This window comes from Trachurus trachurus, assembly GCF_905171665.1.
Source record: "Trachurus trachurus genome assembly, chromosome: 21".
Lineage (NCBI taxonomy): Eukaryota > Metazoa > Chordata > Actinopteri > Carangiformes > Carangidae > Trachurus > Trachurus trachurus.
In genome coordinates, this window is record NC_139899.1 from 29,559,860 (window position 1) to 29,583,680 (window position 23,821).

The 23,821-nt window shown below is 39.5% G+C and overlaps 1 protein-coding gene across 2 annotated transcripts in view; it reads right to left on the reverse strand.

Annotated features, from left to right (window-relative positions):
* Nucleotides 1-10,517: 10,517 nt before the first annotated feature.
* The window catches only part of caska (calcium/calmodulin-dependent serine protein kinase a), a 176,918-nt gene continuing 163,614 nt past the window's right edge, over nt 10,518-23,821 (reverse strand). For both annotated transcript variants that reach the window (XM_083997044.1, XM_083997043.1), the window contains 5 exons: nt 21,227-21,307; nt 20,160-20,240; nt 18,887-19,089; nt 16,939-17,022; nt 10,518-11,218 (listed from right to left, as the gene is read on the reverse strand). In XM_083997044.1, coding sequence (XP_083853170.1) covers nt 11,042-11,218; nt 16,939-17,022; nt 18,887-19,089; nt 20,160-20,240; nt 21,227-21,307 — 626 coding nt within the window. In that variant the 3' untranslated portion in view covers nt 10,518-11,041. The remainder of the gene's footprint in view (nt 11,219-16,938; nt 17,023-18,886; nt 19,090-20,159; nt 20,241-21,226; nt 21,308-23,821) is intronic.

Here is a 23,821-nt window from a genome sequence, read left to right on the forward strand (position 1 = left end):
TTTTTTTCACATGAATAGGGTAAAATTTTTAACCTTTAGATATCTCCATGAAAATTACTGAGTTGATTACTTACATTAACTCATTGAGTGCCAGCCCTTTTATAAAATGGTCAGTGCCATGTGCCAGCGTTCTGGGGCATTTTGAGTAATATGTCAAGACCCAGTGAATATTTTGTACTATGACTCTGAAAACACCAAACAGCTCAAAGGAAAGAGGAGACTCAATATTTAACTAGGGAAAAAACCATTTGTTTGTACCTTGTTCCATTCTTGATTTATCTTAAGTTGAATAGAGCCTGGTTGCACCAAAAAGACCACTTTTTTTCTAGAAAGCTGAGAAAAATGCATTTTTGTGAAAGAGAGTCTCTCAAGAAAAATAGTGATTTATCAGTTTTAATTTTGGCTTCAAAAACATTTAAGATGTCTGAAAGTTTCATTTCACATGTTTTTTCATTGACCCCCCCCCCCCCCAAAAAAAAACAAACAAAAAACAAAAAACAAAACAAACAACAACAACAACAACAACAACTAAAATACAACAAGTACGAGCGGTTGCTGCCCCCTCAGCCTCTCCTACGCCCCCCTCCCCCTCCATCCCCTCCCCTCTCCTACTTCTCCTCCTGCTGCTTCCCCTCGTTTCTGAAGGAGGGAGGGAGACGTCGTGGCGTCTTCAGCCTCTGTGCTGGACGCGGCCGCGGCAGCGACGCACCGCGCTGATCTCTCGGTTCGTCGTCACGTCGGTCACTGACTCCGCGATCCGCCTCCGCTTTCGCTTCGGCATTTTGGTGCTGATCATCTAGATGAGTTTACCTTTCCTGCCTCCTCTGATCACTTCATGCTGGAGCTATGCTAATAGCACCGTGGCTAAGCTTTCCTCCAGCTCCACGTTACACTTGTTCCAGGCACTGCCCGTCGTTTTTCTCTAGAAATAGAAACTTTTTCTAACTTTGTTATCTCCGTACCGATCGCGCTCGTCTTCTCCTTCTTCTTCACTTCTTGCTCTGATCTACAGTCTTCTGCGTTCTACACATCCCAGAAGTCCCAAAATTACTCAGAGTGTGCGCGAGAGCGTCCCCATTTACCAGCCGCAGAAAACTGCATTTGACGTCTATGGACGTCAATGGCACTCAAGCGTTGGATTTTGATTGACGTCCATAGACGTCAATGGCACTCAATGAGTTAAGACAAACAAAAAATGTATTACAAGTTTTTTGAAATTCTTTGTTAACATGAGCAAATGTGCATACATTTGCATAAATCTGTATAAATTGCACCATTTTGATGGCACATGTATATATGAAGTTGCTGTGGTGGTACCGGCATGGAAATTGGAGTGAGTTGACTCCATCGGTCAACCGACAAGTTGACCACTTTAAATTTCAAGATGACTGTAAAATCCCCTGATCGCACAAACTGAAATACGCTGCTATGGCCGGGTTTTGGTTGATTTTTCAAGACAGCCACATCCTTAGTAGAGCAGGTATGACATGAGCCAATAGTGCATAATCCAATTACGTATGGCTAATTTGCATACATACAGCACTTGATCTAAACATTGGGTAGAGCAGGTGAAAATGTCTTGTTCAATCTTGTTAACATATTACAGTTAAAAAACTTAAGGAATGGAACCAATTTAGGCCCATGAGCATTAATAGAGACGGAGCATGTCATACCTGCTCTACTAAGGATGTGGCTGTCTTGAAAAATTGCAGTCATCTTGAAATTTAAAGTGGTCAACTTGTCGGTTGACCGTTGGAGTCAACTCATTCCAATTTTCATGTTGGTACCACCACAGCAACTTCATATATACATGTGCCGTCAAAACGGTGCGTTTTATGCAAATTTATGCAGATTTATGCAAATTTGCTCATGTTAACAAATAATTTCAAAAAACTTGTAATACATTTTTTGTTTGTCTTAATGTAAGTAATCAACTCAGTCATTTTCATGGAGATATCTAAAGGTTAAAAATTTTACCCTATTCACATGAAATTTTTGTTTTTATATGCGTATAAATGGGATATGTTTGGGTGTTTTTCGAAACTTTCCCCTAATGGGATTCTTCGGGGCTTTTTTTCCCTCACCCAGGACATGTTGAGGATACAAAACCAGTTGAGTTTGCTTCTGTTGCAATTTGTTTAAGGTTGACCCCTTTTTTGGCCTAAAATTACTGGACTATATAGCGACAGCAGAAAACGTTGCCATTTCGAATCATTCTGGCTAGATCTGAAAAAACAACACGCAAGCGAATGATTATGTACATTCACTGAGCAAATATTATGAAAGTATATATATATATTTCTCGCTAGAAATGTAATCAAAGGGCATTTTTATGCAGAAACTATCTCAAAATATAGATTTTTCCACTAAAACGTATTGAAATATTTGCAATGTTTTTTGTTCTCACGGCCGGAAACTCACGGATTTGGATGCAAAACAATAGGAAAAAAAATTGTCACAACAGTCATACAATTTGAGAGCCGTTATTGTAAATCCTCTATGTTTTTGCACTTTGGACCAACGTAGCCAAGGTACGTTTTATAGATAACCATGAGACTGGGTTGGCATAGTATGCAGAATTGAATCATTAATAGTTTCGGGACTTTTGGATTCATTAACAGTTAATGTTTGTGGTGCCGGTGGGGGCTGGGGGCCCTCCGAGTCACCTCTCGCGCCCCTGCACACGAGGACTAAGTGGGAACAGGAAGTAGCTTTTCGAAATTTGCCAATGAGACGAACGATTGATGTTTTTATTGATCAGGTGGGCGGAGCCTGAGCAGGTTATATACAGTATGTTAATCTATGATATTTATAGATGAACTGCTCCACAGCTCCACGCTTAACGGCTCATCGCCACGGTTACCGAGATGAGCGGGTGTTGATTTCAAAAGATGTATAGCTATGTGAGCGACCGCTTTTTTTTTTTTTTCCCTTACATAATACTTAATTTTAATTAATATTATGTAATAATCATAGGATTACCTTCTTTTTTTCTGTTTCTGCTGTTTTATTTATATTTTCATCATCACATCCAGTGTATGTGTAAAGTGGGCGGAGCCTCTCTCTCTCTCTCCTCAGACAGATGTCCTCCTCCTCCTCCTCCTCCTCTTCCTCTTCCTCTCGTGTCCGTTCATTCATTCAGCTCTAAATGTCGGTTCTGCTGCAGCTTTTCCATAAATGCATTAATCTTCTTAGTGCGTGCGGCTCAGTGTCGTTGCTGCTCGTTGGAGGGACTTTCTCCTCCTATGGATGGATGCATGGACTGCCCCCCTCCTCCTCCTCCTCCTCCTCCTCCTCTTCTTATGGACATGATCTCTCTCTATAGAGACGGGTGGGTGGGTGTGATGGCCATATGTCAGGCTGTGGATGGGGGAAGGGGGTGGGGGGTAACGGTGTCAGAGCAGAGCATGCTGGGAAGCTTTCAGGTACTTTACGTTGCAGATGAAGCAGCAGCTCCTCTTGGTTTTGCAGTGAGCATCTGTCTTGTCTCTCTGTCTGTCAGTCGTCCCCAGTGTGTTGTTATTAGACACAATAATCTACAACCAGCTCTGTCACAGTCTATTTTTCTAAAATAAATAAATAAATGAATAAATGTGGACCCAGTGTGCTGATGAACTTTTGACTCGTCTCCTCTCGGCCTCTCGGTTCAGCGGCGAGCGCCTGTTAATCTGTCGGCCCCTTTTAATGTGGGATTAGGCCGCGACTAAGACAACTGTGGACGGTCTCATCCTGTTCATTTAGCAGCAGCGCTCACACACAGCTGCTCTTTATTTATATATATACATATACATATCCTGAACCAGCGCAGAAATGTAATACAGGATGTTCAGAGTCGTTTATATGGGTCAAAGGTTAAAGGCAAAATGTCTGCAGCTTCTTTCGATGTTTGTTCTTTTATCTGTTTTAAGTCATTTTCAGGTTTGAACCACTGGTCGGACATTTAAAAGCCGTCATTTCTCACTGTTTCCTTCATGAATCAAACGATTAAAAGTAATAATAAGCTCATCAATCCATATGGAAATTGATAATTCTCTGCAGCTCTATGTTACAGTATAAAACCAAATAAAATCCTGCTCTTTTTTGGTTACCCTTTAATTTACAGGCTGTTAATTACGTCATAATGTCAAGAAATAGAAAAGAAATAACAATTCAAAGCATGAAAAGCATGTGTAATCTTTTGCCTTAATGGAAAAACATGACCTTACTATGAAACTGACAGTTATTTCTTGACATTATCATGTAATTAATGGCCTATAAATTAAAGGGTTACCTTTCTCTTATAAAAATAAGACTTTAATTCCTTTTTTTTCTGCAGGACTTGTCATTCATGTAAATCAGTTTAAACTCTTAAAATTGGAAGTGTTTAAAAACCACATGGGTTGAAAATTGGACACTTGCCTCATATTTTCATCTGACCTGCTGTGCCTGGTTATTATAGTAATTACTTGGAATTTGATTAAATGGGCACTGTCTCTGTTACTAAATTATTAACTGTGCTGTCCAGGCACCTTTCTAAGAATTCAGTCTCTCTAGGAAATGAACTGGAAACATTTGGACCTGTGAAAAAAAAAGGTGTCGCTCTAAATCCCTCAAAAGATCAAGATCAAGCATTTAAATTGTAATTTAAATGTACATAGGCCTATATTATCTTCCTGACAGTGAATGTATTAGAATATAAAATCAATACAAACAGTTTATTAATAGCTATAGGATTCATTTAAATAGAGTTGTCTTTCCAAAATTAGCTCCATGTTTTCCATGTGCAAAATTAAAGTAATAATAATGCATGAATAATTATAATGATCCTGTATAATAAGTGACTTTTACTTTCGGCAGATTCATTTTACACAGTGGTAGAGGAGCTTTAATGTCGGTACAGGACCGGACAGGAGATTTATTGAGTGAAGCCAAACTGTGATTTAACCAGGTCGTCATAGTTTGAGCAGAGTCAGGTTAAAGGTGTGTGCAGGTGTGTGTATAAGTGTGTACAGGTGTGTGTATAAGTGTGTACAGGTGTGTGTGTATAAGTGTGTACGGGTGTGAACAGGTAGCAGGAAGTTAATGACAGTGGTTTGGCAGAGGAACAGCAGTAGATTCACTTTAAAAAATAATGACTGCACAAGAAAACAAGCGTCATAACTGAGTCACACCTGGATCAGTGGTATGATAAACAACATATTAGATGATGACGTCACTGTAACTGACGTGCAAACAGATGGCTGCCAAGTGCCAACACAACGAAGGTGCTCCACCTGGCTGCAGAACAGGTGAGTTTAATAATAATAATACATATAAACCCTGTGATTACAAACAGAGAATCAGTCGATCAGATTCAGTGACTGACTGGTTAAAGAAAAAACAAAGTTGAGTTTTTTCAGTTTAATCAAGTTGCTTTTAGAAAATGTGTTTTTAAACGGGTTGTTGCCATAATGATGTTTTGAGGCTCATTAGCCGTTAGTTTGCTTATATTATTATATTCTAATTCTTAAATCTATAGTGTTTGTTGAAACACTGGAGCTGAAGGTTAAAAGTAACTAATTGCCAGGAAATTTAACAGTTGCGTTACCTTTTTATAAAATTACTTGGACTCGCCCTCACTAACCTCGCGTGTGTGAGTTGGTTAGTTCCAGATAAACAGCTTTCTGACTATATAACTACACTTTAATGGGTGTAATAATATTATTTTGTGACGGGACTTCTTGAGTCAAGTAACAGTGCCTTTTATTGTCAGTAACTGCAACAGTGTTATAGGTAACGGGGGAAACAGCGACCTAGAAAAACTGGTAACACTTTATAATAACTACACACTATTAAGCATTAGTTAAACATTAAATACTGAATTCATAATTTATAACACATGAATACTCATTAGTATGTAGTTTATAGACAATTAAAAATGTTTTACTCATCATTGATCAGCACTCTGTATTTATAAATTACATACTAATGAGTATTCATGCGTTATAAATGAAGAATTCAGTATTTATTAATGCTTAATAGTGTGTAATTATTATAAAGTTTTACCGAAAAACCCAATCATTTCTTATCAATGTGTCAATATCAGCCTATAACAGAGGCAGGAAACTAGATCAATAATCAATATATAAAAATAAACGACGCTTGATTTTATGTCACATCATGTCACAGATTGGTCATTATTATAGTCTTTGTCTGCCAACAGAGACAAAGTTGTTTTTGTATTACTTTACTTTTTAATATTATTTTCTAATTATTAACTTTTTCAAATCACAACATGTCAAATACTAACAGTTACTTCATCTTTTTTTTAAATTTTTTTTTAGCTCTTGCGTTTTCGATCCAGTGGTTTTGTCTAACTTCTTGTCAGCAGATGGAGTTAGCAGTCCCCGCCCTCGTCCCTACGTCACCACATTCACGCGCATCCCTTGGCTGCACACACAGAGAGGACCGCCCCTTTATGCCGTTCTCTCTCCTCATTGGATAAAGGTTGTAGGATACAAGGAAAGTGTTCTCCTCGGCTCAGAGCAGAGTGACTGACAGACCCGTGTTTCAGACCAAACACTCTATAGAAGTGATTGCTGTCGGAAGATAGAACTATTTAAGACTTATATTAACACAAATATACCGCTTACTTCTGCTTTAAAGGGACAACGAGGAGTTTCTATTTGGTTATAAAAAAGTCTCATATTAATGTGGATGAATCTATGTTACCACTTGTTAATGGGCCCATTTTAGATAAATATATCATTTTGTCTCTGGTTATTTTGTTATTATTAGTGGTGGTGGAAATGCTGGGCGAGCCGACCAGCGTTTCTTTACTTTTGGTTTCGTGGCGAGTCATGAGAATAACGCCGCCGAATCGCCGTTTATGGTGGGAACTACGACGGTATGTGATCGTCTTCCAACCTCTGACTTTAATTCTTGATGAATGAAAACATGAGTCTGTCTTGCGCCGGTCAAAGAATTTCACGGTGCGGAGGCTCATAAATGTAGTGAGAAAACACTTCGCTTTTCCAAAACTCCTCGTTGTCCCTTTAATTAGATTTACGCCATTTCTTGTTTCTCTACTACACTGAATTTCAAGCTTGTCCAGCACATTGAGCATAAAAACAAACCTTTTTGACCTTTAAACTTCAGTTATTATTCTATTACAATAGAATAAACATGTTTGATAATAATAATAGATAATTAATTTCATATTTGCATGATATGTTTCCAGTAGTTTCATCGTCCTGTCACATGTCACATCGGTCTGAAGCTTCACTGTTGTTGTTGTTTCTCGACTGTGATAAAAAGCAGAATAATAATCAGTCGTCACGTCCTCGTCCACATGTCGACGCCGCGCTGGGATTTTATTACACAACACACAACACTCTCATCACTCACTCTCTGATTGAAATCACAAAAGGTCGACTGAGTCCAGGCTCACAGGCCCAACGGCCCCAACAGCTCCAACAGCTCTCTCTCTGGGTTATTGATTAGTTTACATATCGACTTTGAATTGATTTATCATCAGATCTGATGATGAATCAGTTCAAAACGTTACTTTTTTATAAATTAAAACTATGAAACGACCACAAATGACCCCTAAAAAGAGACGTATTGATCATTCATCATCTGTATAGAAGTGATTCTGTTCCAGACCTTTGATCAATGGAAGTGATTGATCGCTGTAAACTGAAATAACAGGAAGTCAGCTGAAACAGAAACTAAACTTTGGTGTTGATCAATGAGAAATCAGATAAAACTGAACTAGTAACTGTAAGTAGTTAATAGAATATGTGACGAAATGTGTTTTATAAATAAATATAGATTTTTATATGTAAAAATATAGAATATATACAGATATATATTTACATAATCATATATGGAGTACATATTCATCTTGTATATTTATGTATGTATAGTTCTTTGTTGCAGGGGGAGCAGCGGCTGCAGGTAATGACCCTGTTTGTCCTCAATAATCCGGCCTCATGTTTTCCACTCTGTGTGTGTGTGTGTGTGTTTTATCTCCTAGATGTTGTTTGTATCTAAGATAATTGTCGTATTTCCCTCCGTATCATTGACTCAGCCTCTTCTGTTCCGTTTTCTATCAGGTTATTGATCGATCTGCCTCTCACAGTATCCTATGACTCACTATGACTTATTATAATATGACGTTTTATGACTTTACACAGTTAAGTATAGGGCTGGGTTTTAAAAAATCGATGATCCGATTCATATCGATCTTCATTTAAAAGATCTGATATCGATTCATAAAATCCTTAGATTGATTGCGTAGAAATAGCCCAGAAATAACGTACGGTCGATTGCAAAGGACTTGGTGGAGAAAAATTCTGGCCTTTCCCAAAACATTCAAAGCATGAAAACCATGTGTAATCTTTTGCCTTTATGAAAAACATGACGTTAATATGAAACTGACCATTATTTCTTGACATTATCATGTAATTAAGGACATGTCAATTAAAGGGTTACCTTTTTTTTATATATAAAAATAATTTTGAAAGACTTTAATTAATTGCAGGACTTGTCATTCATGTAAAGCAGCTTAAACTGGTATAATTTGATTATATATCGATTCATAATAAAATCCTTTGATCGATCTTTTAATATATGCAATTTCCTGTTTCCTCTGTTAAATGTTTTGAACTATCCCTTTAATGTCACTGCAATTCTTCATGTAAACACTGATATTTCTGATGATGCACCAGGTTAGAGAGTGTCATCTTTCTTAGTTCTGTGAAAATCTCTTTCATGACCGAACAACATTTGGTATTAAAACCTGAAATATCTTTTAAATGGATCAATATCGAATCGGATCGGAATCGAACTGATCCGGTAAAAGTCAGCTTAAGTGATGCTCGTGTGCAGCTGGAAAATCAATAAAATCAAAATAAAAAAACCAAAGAAGAGCCACTCCAGGGTTTGTTTTTCCAACACATAAAAGGAAATATATTTAAAAAACTGTTCATACTGAAGAACTTGTATCATTTACACAGGGTGGGGGGGTGGGGGGGTAGAGAGTTGTACGTCAGTCCGTCACACGCTGCCTCCTCGTCCCTCGGTCGGAGTTCACACACTTTGTTTTGCAGCCGTTTTTTTTCTCTCTTTCTTTCTTTTTTTTACACAGTTTCAGAGTAAAAGTCCATCTCTTTAGCATTTTTCATCTCTCGTCCACAGTCGAACTGGATCAGACACCGAAACTCTGACATTTCTGAAATGGGCGAATGAGGAATAAGGTGAAATTCTTCCTGTTTCTTTATTTCTTTTCTTTTTTTCATTTATTAGTGTATGACAAATCAAAAAAGAGGAAAAAAAAAATCAAGACTTTTATTTGATTTTCTTTTTTACAAACACATCTCACTACATGGTCGATCGCTTTTTTTTTTTTTTTTTTTCGCTTTTGTTTTTTCAATCATTGGTGTTATTATTATTTATCATCATCATCATCATCATTGTTGTTATTATTATTATTATTGTTATTATTATAAATCTGTGGTTTAGAAATGTCACCCGAAATGCAAAGGATGTGCATAGGTGTCAAGTCAACGTCCGTTTTTTTTCTTGCCTCCTCTTGCTTCCCTTGGCTGAGTTCAGTTTCTCCAAACAGCTGGAATGTTTTTTTGTTTTTTTAAGCACATGTTTGTCTTTAGTTTCTGGAGGGGTTGGGGTTGGGGGGTGGAAGGGGGGAGGGATGGGGAGGAGGGGGGGGGTTACAGAGGGACACGGGGGGAAACACTGACTGACTGACTGACTGACTGACAGCATGGAAGCTTGCAAATGTCCACATGCATGATAACCTCATTCAAATCTCTAAAACATTGATGGATTCATTTAGAAGAGACAGTAGCTGCAGGGGGGGGGCAGGTGTGTGTGTACCCAGAGTTAAAGAGATAATTCAACATTTTGGCAAATTGGCCCATTGCCATAATCCCTATAGTCATAGGTCGGTGCAAGCTATTTTTAGAACGGCGGAGCAGAGCCGTGAGCTGCTCAGAGCTACGCTATGGAGGCTCATGGGATTTCTTGGTTTCTCTCATCAAACTCATCAAATACACAATCCAACAACTCCACAACGCTCTGGTGGACAAGTTGTGACCTGCACATTCACCACACTATGAGATAATAACACAACATTACCACACAGAGTTGTTTTAGAGGGAAATTCATGCAAAACCGCTGATGCGCGTTGCCTTCAGGGACAGTTTTTCATCAAGCAGTCTCTGAATTTCCCTCTAAAACAACTCTGTCTGGTAACGTTGTGTTATTATCTCATAGCGTGGTGAATGTGCAGGTCACAACTTGTCCACCAGAGCGTTTTGGAGTTGTTGGATTGTGTATTTGATGAGTTTGATGAGGGAAACCAAGAAATCCCATAATGAGCCTCCGTAGCGTAGCTCTGAGCACCTCACGGCTCTGCTCCGCCGTTCTAAAAATAGCTTGCACCGACAATTAAAGCTAATGAACCTACTGCTATGACTATAGGGATTATGGCAATGGGCCAATTTGCCAAAATGTTGAACTATCCCTTTAAGAACAGGAACACACCATGAGGATGTAATAATCTGAGCGTAGAAAAGAACAGAAGGTCAGTGAAGGAGGCGTCAGGTGGAGTCTGTTTCTGTGCTTTTTACTTCAGTCTGACGCTTTGATGGCGTTGGGGCAGTACTGTCTCTTTAAAACAAACATCTACAAAAATGTTGCCTCCTAGCTAGAACAGACATGACAATATTCACTTTTTTTTTGTTTAAACTCTGTTTTTTTTTTGTTTTTTTACAACACTATGACGAGGTCGAGTGTCAGGGCGAAGAGTCCGATGTTGTTGTTGCTGGAGGAGGAGGAGGAAGAGGAGGAGGAGGAAGAGGAGGTCCGGGGCTGAACGCTGTGGTCGCTGTCACGAGACGCTGAGGGTGTTTTGTCCATCGAGTGCAGTGTGGAGACGTTTGATTCCCATCGCTGTTTTGTCTTTGTTCTGGTTTTGTTTTCAACTGGGAGTGATGGGAGGAGGAGGAGGAGGAGGAGGAGGAGGAGGAGGAGGAGGAAGAGGAGGAGGAGCAGGAGGTCAGTAGACCCAGGACACAGGGACCCACTGGCTGGTGGTGCAGACCAGGTCGATGGCCTCCTCCAGGTGTCTGATGGTCTCGTCGATCTCGTTGTTGATGATGGTCTGGTCGAAGTAGTGAGCGTACGTCTTCTGCAGGATCTCTGACTCCTTCTGCAGCCGCTGCAGAGACTCGTCCTGAGGAGGAGGAGGAGGAGGAGGAGGAGGAGGAGGAGGAGGAAGAGGAGGAAGAAGAGGAGTTAGACAGTGATTGACAGGTGAAGTCTGTTCAAACATGGTCACTTTATTACTTTAGGCCAATGGGATTTCTTGGTTTCCATCATCAAACTCATCAAATACACAATCCAACAACTCCACAACGCTCTGGTGGACAAGTTGTGACCTGCACATTCACCACGCTATGAGATAATAACACAACGTTACCAGACAGAGTTGTTTTAGAGGGAAATACAGAGACTGCTTGATGAAAAACTGTCCCTGAAGGCAACGTGCATCAGCGGTTTTGCATGAATTTACCTCTAAAACAACTCTGTCTGGTAACGTTGTGTTATTATCTCATAGCGTGGTGAATGTGCAGGTCACAACTTGTCCACCAGAGCGTTGTGGAGTTGTTGGATTGTGTATTTGATGAGTTTGATGAGGGGAAACCAAGAAATCCCATTAGCCTCCATAGCGTAGCTCTGAGCAGCTCACGGCTCTGCTCCGCCGTTCTAGAAATAGCTTGCACCGACAAATAAAGGTAACGAACCTACTGGGATTATGGCAATGGGCCAATTTGCCAAAATGTTGAACGATCCCTTTGAACTGAACATGCACCGGTACAAAGTCGTTACAGAGTCTGTTTAGTTGTTTAATTGTTGCTAATTCTCATATTCCTCTTCTTTTATTCTACTCAACTCAACTCAACTTTATTTATAGAGCCCTTTAAAACAACCACAGCTGAAACAAAGTGCTGTACATAATGCAACAGAAGAATAAATATAACATAATAATTGTTTATTGCTTTTAAAACAATTTAAAAGCAATAAAACAATTTAGAATTTAAATAAAACAATTAAAATAAAAAACATTAAAAACAATGAATAGAACAAACCATAAAACACTAAAACAGAGGTAGAGTCTCATGCTGAGTTGAACGCCAAAGAATAAAAGTGGGTTTTAAGACTAGTTTTAAAAATGGACAGTGAGGAGGCCTGTCTAATGTGGAGGGGAAGCTCATTCCACAATTTTGGAGCGGCAACTGAAAAGGCTCTGTCCCCTCTGAGCTTCCGTTTGGACCTCGGTACCTCCAGGAGCAGCAGATCAGCTGACCGGAGGCACCGAGCAGGGGCGTAGGGGTGAAGAAGCTCAGAGAGGTAAGATGGGGCCAGTCCATTTAAAGACTTAAAAACAAATAAAAGAATCTTAAAATGAACTCTAAAATGCACCGGCAGCCAGTGGAGGGAGGCCAGGATGGGGGTGATGTGCTCCCTCTTACGTACTCCAGTTAGCAGGCGTGCGGCCGCATTTTGCACCAACTGGAGACGTGCAAGGGAGGACTGGCTAACTCCAAAATAAAGTGCATTACAGTAATCCAGCCGAGATGTGATGAAGGCATGGATTACTGTTTCAAAGTGCTGATGTGCAAGAAGTGGTTTGACCTTTGCCAGCTGTCTAATTTGGAAGAAGCTGGACTTTACCACAGAGCTAATTTGTCGATCCAGTTTAAAATCACTGTCCATCTTAAAACCCAAGTTTAAAACTGTTGGCTTTGTAAACTCTGCCAAAGGGCCCAAGTCAACAGGGGGGGGTTCGCAGAGGCCACTGGGACCAAACACCATCATCATCATCTAACATGATGAAGTCATGTGATTTGTGGCGCTCTGCAATTTCTTATTCGTTCATTTGTCATTATTATAGATATACACACATAACTATACAGAATGTCTTTCTCTCTCTTTCTGTTTTTTTTATTTTATACCTTTTTTTTTTACCTTCTATGCTACAATAAGTTAAGATTCCTTTATTTGTCCCACAGTGGGGATGTGACACAATGTGACTGTAACAGTCAAATCTCCCATGTGTCTGATAAATAAATAAACAAACAGTCTAATGCTTTATATTCTCCATCATCATTATGTGTTAAAAAAAAAGTTCCTCCAATACAATAAAATAATAATAATTAAATCTTTTAATCATCATTATCATTATTATTATTTTACCAGGAAGTTGCAAAGTTAAAAATGAACCTAACAGAGTCAGAGTGAAGGTCTCTGCACCAGATGTGAGGATGTGAAAATGATAAAATGAAAATGAATTTAGCGTTTTATTTTCTGTGACACACACACACACACACACACACACACACACACACACACACACACACACAGGTCAGGTGTTACTCACAGGCAGCGTTCGACACCACCGAGGCGTCTGATGACGACGGCGGCGGCAACAACACACACACATGCAGCATGCAGAAATAAAAGGAGTGCAAAAGGATGAGTGAAGACGAGAGAGAGAGAGAGAGAGAGACGGAGATGCTCGTTCTCATGACGACCAGAATAAATGATGGTTAGTGAAGAGAGAGAGAGAGAATCTGAACGAGTTAAAGAAAAAATATCAATGATCAGTTAATAAACAGATGTAAAAATTAAAAAAACAAATTAGACATGAAAATAATGAATAGATGAGTGTGATTAGTCGTCTGATTAGAATCAGTGAGCAGGAAATATAAATATTATAAATAAACAGGTGAATCTGCTCTGTATCATTACGACGACGGTGTATCAGGGCCACATTGACAAATAAAAAAATCACAAACTTCGAGAATGAAGTCGTAAATGTACGACTTTATTCTCGTAATGTTATGACTTTTTTCTCGAAGGAAATGTAGGACTTTATTCTCGTAATATTATGACCTTTTTCTCGTATGAAATGTACGACTTTATTCCCGTAAATGTACGACTTTATTCTCGTAAATGTACGACTTTATTCTCGTAAATGTACGACTTTATTCTCGTAATGTTATGACTTTTTTCTCGATGGATTGTACGACTTTATTCTCGTAAATATACGACTATATTCTCATAATGTTATGACTTTTTTCTTGTATGAAATGTACGACCTTATTCTCGTAAATGTACGACTTTATTCTCGTAAATGTACGACTTTATTCTCGTAAATTTATGACTTTATTCTCGAAGTCTGTGTTTTTCTTTTTTTTTTTCTCAATGTGGCCCTAATACTCCGTCGTAGTATCACTGGTATTTATTCATTTTTTTAAAATTTACTTTTAAATAATAACTTCGTAGACAGATGCAACAACAGGTCACATGAATTGGTTTCAGCTCCTTTCAGCTTTTCTTCTTGTGTCAAACTCGAAAAAGTTGAAATAAAACCAACGTTGAAAACCAGAAAAGAGCAGAAACAACGAGTTCATTCAACAGTTTCACTCCAATATGGAGCTATTATTGTTGCAATATTATTTGCAAATGCGTATCTCAATCTGTGTGTGCGTATTCAGATCTGTGTGTGTGTAATATGCAATGGCGATTCTGGGGGGTGGCCTGGGGTGGCACTGGCCACCCCTGAAAACTCATTGGCCACCCCTGTGGCCACCCCAAATTTGATAGGTAGTTGTTGGTTAAGTTCGTCAACACAAGAAACAAGAGGAACGCTGTCACACACTCCTCTACACACAGTCACTGTAGCTGTGCCTCGCTCCGCGCTCTCTCTCTCTCTCTCTCTCTCTCTCTCTCTCTCTCTCTCTCTCTCTCTCTCTCTCTCTCTCTCTCTCTCTCTCTCTCTCTCTCTCTCTCTCTCTCTCTGTCACACACACACACACACACATACATACGGGTGCATAGGTCGCGCTTGACCGCTAATAAACGGTAAATGCGCTATATCGCGCTAATTGTACAGTGTTGAAATTAACACACTTTATACAGAGTGCAGTCAGACACCAGGCTAAAGAGAGAGGAACAGCAGATCCTCTGACTGCGCAGTCAGCTGCAGGTGAGTGACAGACAGGTGACTGTGAACCAGCGACACCAGTGAGGCACAAGTTAACGTCCGTTTGTGGTCAGACCTTCCGTCACGGGGTCGAGCTGCTGCATAACTGACACACATCAGGCTACTGTAGCCTAGGCTAAGTCCTCCTGTTAATATGTTTGCTGTGAAATAGGACTAGACTATATAGCTGTGCAGTACCTATTCTTAGTAGACCGGAAAGCAGCAGATGATAGAAGCGTCATTACAACCAGAGGAGACAGGAGATTTTTTATTTTTTAGAGAATTGAGACTTGACTTGGATTTGGTAAAAAAAAAGAAGAAAAAAAAAAGACTTGTGAACATCTCTGGCCCCCACTACTTAACTTTAGTTTTCATTCTTGCATTAGAGCATGGCATTTCATGTTTTAATGTCATGCTGTAATTTTCTGTCATGTTTGTACATTTACTAGCTATACATAATGAATATTGCACTGAAGCTTGATTTTAAGAAAATCGTGAATCAAATCAGAATTGTAATATCTGCCCGAACAATTGCAATTAGATCTTTTCCCAAAATCGTTCAGCCCTAGATGCACTTAAGAATATCCATGTTCTGTGTTTCTAAGAAACTTGTTCTCATCTTGTAAATTGTTTACTTGTGATCAAAAATCTGAAGCTCAGTGCTGATGCTTTTCTGTAAATACTATAGTTTTCTAATAATAATAATAATAGCAACTTCTTCCAGTTTTAGGCTTACAATTACAGGTTAAAGTCCCACCCACTCCATAGGCTGCATACAGATAATTTTTATATGGTTGAAGAGACAATGGTGTAGCTACTTGCTCATCCCTAGCCATCTGGCCACCATCTGTGTCACCTGTATTGTTACCTACGTTTGCTTTACTAATTTAGGCAGCATCTTGTGATTAAACAAAAACACACGTGTGCTGGCAAAAAACAAACCAAAAAATCAAATTCCAGTATCTCCAACAAATTTAGATGTAAGATAAATAATAACATAAACCAAGCATGTTAAGAGCAATTTCAGTTTTTTCTTACAAGCATAGTTTATCTTTTGCTTACAGATAGGCCTACACCTTTTAATGAGGCCTATCTTTAAATATTAAGCTTTAATTTGAGTTTTTGGGTTTCTTCTGTTGCCTAGATTGCTGTGTTTATTTAATCACTAGATAGGGCTTCAATTAGTAAAGAACACACAGGTAACAATACAGGTAATACAGATAATGAGCTAATGACTGATGAATGTTATTCTATAGGATGAGTTAAGAGCAGGTGAATTTTGCTACCCTGATACAAATTGTGAAGAGGTGAGGACTTTTATCCACTACAAGGCTCTTAGAAAAGCTGTACCCTATCCTGAACAATTACTGATTAAAAACATGAGCCTGTGAGCCTGAGCTCAGGGCAAAGGAACACTGAGGTCACAGACAAATCTCATTTCTACACATTTTCAGATCACAGATCTGCCGCGGCAGAAGTGTTGCAAAAGTCACGTGTAAAAACACAGCCAATTGAGAGCTCCTGCCTGAGTTGTAAGTGATGACAGACATTTACAGATCTATGTACGCATTTACAGATCGGTTTACACATTTACAGATCTATGTACACTTACAGATCTGTGTTCACATTCACAGATCTTTGCATGCACTTGCAGATTTGTCTTCACTTGCAAATCTGAATACGGACACAGATTTTTTTTACACACACACAGGTCTGAATACACACACACAGATCTGAATACGCACACACAGATCTGAATACACACACACAGATCATATTACACACACACAGATCTGAATACGCACACACAGATTGAGATACGCATTTGCAAATAATATTGCAACAATAATAGCTCCATACTCCAAACTGTTTGTGTGTGTGTGTGTGTGTGTTCTCCTTCCTACCTCATTGATTCCTGGTGTGATGGTTGGTGCAGCTATAAACACGACGTACGGGGCGAATTCTGCCGTTCGCAGGACCTTCAGGGCCTGATGGAGAACCAGGTGTTAGAGTCAATACATCTCCATATACACACACACACACACACACACACACACACACACACACACACACACACACACACACACACACACACACACACACACACACACACACACACACAATATATATGGCAAGCGGATTTAACATTTAAAAGCTAAGTTTGACTATCAGGAATTAACATTACATTTTTAATAGTTGGATTTTTCATTCAGGATATCTGTAATTCAGTGTTGCCAAGTCAAAAAGAACATTTCAGATCCACAACTACGTTCTTCCTATAGGACAAATGACCTCACTTTAACCATTCATGTGTTTGGGGTTTGTCATTACAGATATCTATAATTCAGTTGTAGATATCCGCTATGTGAATTACGGATATCTGTAACTGAATTACGACTATTAGTAACTCCAGTTTGAGATATCTACAATTTCATTCTGACTAGTCATAATTCCAGTTACAGATATCTACAACCTCATTTCACCTAGTCAAAACTTAATTTAAGATATCTGAAAAGGGACATGTAGATATCTTAAATTGAGGTGAATTAAAGATATCTTGAAAAGTGACGTAATTTGTCCAAGGAAGATCGTAGTTGTATATATCTGAAATATTCTTTTTGACTCTGCAAAAATGAATTACATATAATTATCTGCAACACACATCCAGTCTGGCTTTTAAAGGTTGGGTCTGGAGTTTTGTGCCCAAAAATAAACATTAGACTTACACAAATGAAATCCGTCTTAATCATCACCTATCACCCTCTAGTCCTGTGTGGTGGTGACTGTGTCTGCAGCTCCCCCTCCCCCTGCCTGTATTTTGGTCTTTTGCTCTGTTTTGTTCAGGATTTGTTTTGCACGTGGACGTTTCCGGGTGGAGAGCGAGAGAGTCGCGAGTTGGTAACAACAGTGGCATAACGTAGTGAATACGTGAGGGATAATTAACAGATTGAAGACATGACATGGAGGCGAAGAACCAGCCGTCGCAAAGCGAAACTTTGGAATCTAATTTTCGCATCTGTCGCATATTCGTGTCACCGCCGGTGTGAATGGTTTTGATGCGAAATATTTGGCCGCGAATATTTCGCAATTTCGTGTCGTTTATTCGTTACGTCCGCGGTGTGAAAGGGCCTTAACTACAAAATTACTCTTGAAACTAAGCCAAACCGCAGTAACTACAGTTACTGCACTCTGCCTCTTTTTCCCTGTACTTCAGCTGCAGTTACTGCGCTCTATTACACACTGCTAGCCAGTTACGGTAGCTAGCTAACATTAGCTTCAGCAGGTTAGCACAAGCACATAACACTTTAGCTAAACACTAGACATTAAATGTTAGCTCACTAAAGTTTGTACTGTCAAATTATTAATAATTTTTGAGGTGGTCATAGTTAGTAATTAAGTAATGAAGGCTGGAAAAAAACAACAACATTGTAGTTACTGCACTTTGCCTCAGCATTACCTGTCTATCTGTGTAAGGAAACCTGGCACCAGAGCGCAGTATCTGCTTTTTAGGGGTAAAATGTAAAATATGTGGTCATATATTTAATTGCATGAATATTACTTCATGAACACCTGTCAAATCTGTGTATTTTCACTAATCTACCTACAACACATTTGGAAGGCAAATCAAAAAACTTTAAAGCCATTTTTCTCAGTTTCACTGTTGGCGTAGTTACTGCGGTCTGGCTTAGTAGGGCAGTGCTGCTGTCTGGGGCAGGAGGCTACACAGCTGAGCCCGAGAGGAGGGGCCGAGTTTTAATGTTTTGTTTACAAACTGCAACGAACAAAACTCCAGACTCTACCTTTAAATGTTAAAATGGCTTGCCACACACACACACACACACACACACAGACCTGCGGCTCCACGTCCAGGATGGCGACCAGCCCCTGCTGGTGGATCTTGCGGATGGTTTCCAGCCGGGTGCCGTACATGGCGTCCTCGTGGCTGCCGTACTCCAGGTACTCGTTGTTGCTGATGTCCTGCATCATCTGGTCGTGGGACACAAAGTAGTAGTTCTTCCCGTTCTCCTCGTCCTTCTTCGGAGGCCGGGTCGTGTCTGTGGGACGGACGCACACACACAGTGAGCAGGGTTCCCACTCTTTTCTTGTAATCATTTTCTGGGACTTTTCTGGGACATTTTCAGCTGCTACAGTTTGACAGACATGCTATTAGGCCGTACACGTCGCCCCGTCCCGTTCATGCTTTGGAGAAGTTGTAGTTCCACAGTTGTACTTTATTTTGTACATTCAACCAGTTTGTTTCTATATTTATTTAATTTCTCTCACCCCCAAAAGTTTGATTTAAAGATGTGCAACCTATGGCTCTAACTTATCTATGAAATAATATCTTACATGCTCAGAAATTAAGACACATTTATCATACACCACAAAAACTCCAAATCTTTCTAAGAATATTTGTCTTATTTATTGTCAAAATGTCTCATTTCTAGTCAAAACTATTCTCTTTCCACTTTAAATAAGACTCACCACCTAAAAATGTACTTGTTCTTAGATCAATTTCACTTGTTTCAAACTAATTTTAAAAATCTGCCAGTGAAAGCAAGTTTTTTGTGCTTGTAATAAGAAAGAAAAACTTGCTCCACTGTCAGATTTTTCTACTTATTTCAAGTGAAAATAGACTTGAAAGAAGTAAAAAGTGTCTAAAAACAAGCTACTTTTTTATGAATAACTATGTATGTATATGTATAAATATACTGTACATATTTTAGGTATAATGAGATTTGTTTTGACTAGAAATAAGACAAATATTCTTGGTAAGATTTGGAGTTTTTGCAGTGTAGAACATCGCAAAAACATGTTTTTGTTTTTAAACCACACCTAAAACAGCTGTCTTTTCTCGCTATGGGCACATCTTTGGAAAATAAATCCTTCGTGGGGTCTAAAGAAGTCAAATAGACAGAGCTCTGGTAGCTGATTTCCAGGACAGCTCAAGCTTTTCTAGAACATTTTACCCTTTTTCTCAATGTCCATGTGTTTTCCATGACTGGATAATTGGTCAACTATTTTCCAGGTTTTCCAGGATGCGTGGGAACCCTGTGTGAGGTGTGATGTTGTTGTTGTGTGTAGACAGTGTGTGTGTGTGTGTGTGTTAGTTAGTGTGACTTACGTGGGATGGGGTAGGCGAATCTGTCGGGGTGTTTGGTGATGAGTGTGTTCTTGATGTGTCTTCTGCCGACGCCATGAGCACCTGAACACACACACACAGTATAACATGTCACACACCAACATCAACTGTTCTCAGTGAGGAAGAAGAAGACCTTGATAGAGGAAGAGGAGGAAGAAAAGAAGAATTTAAAGCTCCATCAGACTGGAATAATCTCCTCTGCTCAGTTCGGTCTAAAATCTCTTTTCATCTCTTTAAATCCTCTGTTTACTTGTTTCTGATTCACCTTCCTCTCTAGGACTTTAGTCTCCTTCTGTTCTTGCTCATGCACTTCACATTTAAATGTATGTACTGGACTGTTCACAGTGTTAATGGGAAACTTCACTTTCTACATGAACTAGTTAAAAGTTCAGTTCACAAATGTTTAAAGCTATAGTGCGTAACTTCTACGTGTCTGTAAATATCCGTTTCACCCAAGCCACTACAGGAGGAGATGATACAACGCTGATGAAGCCGATACGATAGAAGTTATGCACTATAGCTTTAAAATGAACCAGTTCAGTTTTTTTTTCAATACGTCACTGTGAGCTTTTTTTTTTAATTATTATTATTTCCACAGCCCATTTAGAAACACAGACAGCAGTAATTTTATCAGTTTTAACACTGAAACTATGAGTCAGATTTAATCTTTGTATCCAATTTTGAATCCTGATCCAACCGGGGTTTAGACGTTAGCGGTGCGACACTGTGGTGGCTGGTGTTGCCAGATTGGGTTAGGGTTATATGGTGTATATAACGTCCTACACTTAAACAGGTGTATTATTTTCTGATGGAGTAACATTAGAGTAGCATTTTATTGTCATAACGGCGTTGTAACGGAGGAAACAGAAACTTTTTTAATTACTCGTTACTGATAAAAGTAGCACCGTTAGTAAAGCTGTTGCTTTAAACGTCGTTATTCCCATCACTGGTAATAGTGAATCTCCCTCCACACCTGTAGGAGGAGCCAGAGAGCAGCAGTTTGGTCGCCATGGTTTCCTCCTCTCCTCCTCCTCCTCTGATGAACTCACCTAGCAACACGAGTGTTTTCCTCTTGAAGGCAGGAAGCTTCACCACCTCCTCGTATGTCACCAGGTCTAGTTGGTCGAACACTGGACAGAGAGAAAGAGGGGGAGGGGGAGAGAGGGGTGAGTGGAGGTGTGGACGAGCGAGCTGAGGAACAACAGTGAGGAGAACGAGAGAGCGAGCGGCTCTAAAACACACAGGTGTGTAACTACAGGTGTGTGTGTGTGTGTGTGTGTGTGTGTGTGTGTGTGTGTGTGTGTGTGTGTGTGTGTGTGTGTGTGTGTGTGTGTGTGTGAAGACAGGAAGTGGAGCGGTGACTCGACTTAAACAAAACCAGCTGTTGATTAAACCCTGATTATCTGAACTGTTTGTGTATCTATAGAAAAACATGTTGCTTAAAGGGATAGTTCAACATTTTGGCAAATTGGCCCATTGCCATAATCCCTATAGTCATAGCAGTAGGTTCGTTACCTTTTAATTGCTGGTGCAAGCTGTTTTTAGAACGGCGGAGCAGAGCCGTGAGCTGCTCAGAGCTACGCTACGGAGGCTCATGGGATTTCTTGGTTTCCCTCATCAAACTCATCAAATACACAATCCAACAACTCCACAACGCTCTGGTGGACAAGTTGTGACCTGCACATTCACCACGCTATGAGATAATAACACAACGTTACCAGACAGAGTTGTTTTAGAGGGAAATTCATGAGCAGCTCACAGCTCTGCTCCGCCGTTCTAAAAACAGCTTGCACCGACAATTAAAGGTAACGAACCTACTGCTATGACTATAGGGATTATGGCAATGGGCTAATTTGCCAAAATGTTGAACTATCCCTTTAACAAACGTGACGCTGCTGCAGAAAAGTGTTGAAACTCTTTAAACGATTAATTGATCAGTCATCTGACAGAAGAGCAATAGCTTATCTAAAGATGATCTTTATTAATTAATCAAGATTATCTATCTAAGTGATTAACTCCTGATTCCAGCTCATTAAATATGAACTGAAGAGGGAAACTGTGATTTCTAACTAATTAACTAACTATCAAAGAAAAAAATCAATTTGATTTTATAAAGTCGACTTTAGATGATTATTAAAATTACAGGACATACCACATGTGTCAGCAGCTGTTGACCTCTGACATCAACACAAGACGGAGCTTTTAAAGTATTAATTGACTCTTTACTCTGAGTGTTAATTATTTCCTTCAAAGCTTCAAATCTCCACAGAGAAATAAACTATTAACTATTGACAGATGATTAGAAAATCTCTCTTTCATCTTCACTGATGAACTGAACTCGTGGGTTAAATCTCAGTTTCTCTGTTTGCAGCTGAAACCTGCTTGTAGCTCTGATGTGATCTCATGTTTGATTCCCTCTGCTCTGTACGTCGTGTCCTCGGCCGCTGTAACACGACACGACACGACACGACACGACAAGACTCCTCCGGCTGCTGACCGGCTAAACACAATATTACCCACAAGTCACCGGGGTCGCTGAGCAACAGGTGGCGGACAAACGTTTACAGTTACAGTTACAGTTACAGTGTGTGTGTGTGTGTGTGTGTGTGTGTGTGTGTTTGTTTACTTCACTGTCTGATTAGAAAACGGGTCAAAACATTCAAACATCATCACAGCAAACAGGACAACAACAAGGTGTGACACGCACTCGGCTACAGTTTCAGCTTTGTGTCGTTTTCTGTTGATCTCTACGGCAACAGAGACAAAACTGAAAAGACGACAGTGACAGTGGCAGCTAAAGGGTTAATAAAGAAGAGATAGAAAGAGAGAGACAGAGAGAGAGAAAGAGAGAGAGAAAGACAGAGAGGAGCTGTCACTGGTGGTTACTTACATGCAGAGAGGCCGTTCAGTAGGAGGAAGCAGAGAGATGAAGAGGAGGAGGAGGAGTCACATCATCATCATCACATGGTTCATTACAACAGCAGTTAAAAAAACACACACAGCAAAATACAACAGCTGGACAGATGTGCAGGCAGGAACAACACACACTGTTGTTGCTGTCGCTGCAGGTGTTTTGTTTATATTGATTATTGATCAGTTTCCTTCCTGGGATCGTCTCACTGGTCAACTGGAAAACTGGGATTTTTTATTTTATTTTAAATTTTTATTTAAAACGCCAGGAAACGAGTCGAGTTTCAGGGTTCCTATTTCATACTTTTTCCAGACTTCTCCGTAAAAAAATTTGAATAATTTGTGACATTTGAGTAAATAGATGTGTATCATGTAAATAAATTATGCAATTTATTTTATTTTATCTTATTTATTATTGATTTTCATTATCCTGAATGTGTATGCCTTTATGTCACCACATAATTTCCAGTAGATTGTAGCACATACAGAATAATTAACCCAAATAACTTCAGATCAGACCAAACCCAGATAAGTATTAAAGGACAATTCCGGGCAAATTCAACTCGGGGCTGTATGTTCCTAACATTTTAGGTCTAAAAGAAGGAATCTGAAGATTTTCTGTTTAATTGCTCCTGTTTTGCGGTGGTTGTGTCTGTGGAAAAACATTATGGCTTTGAGGGATGGAAACAGCCTAAGCAGCAGAACTTCAATCCGCCCTCATTCATCGCTGCCGT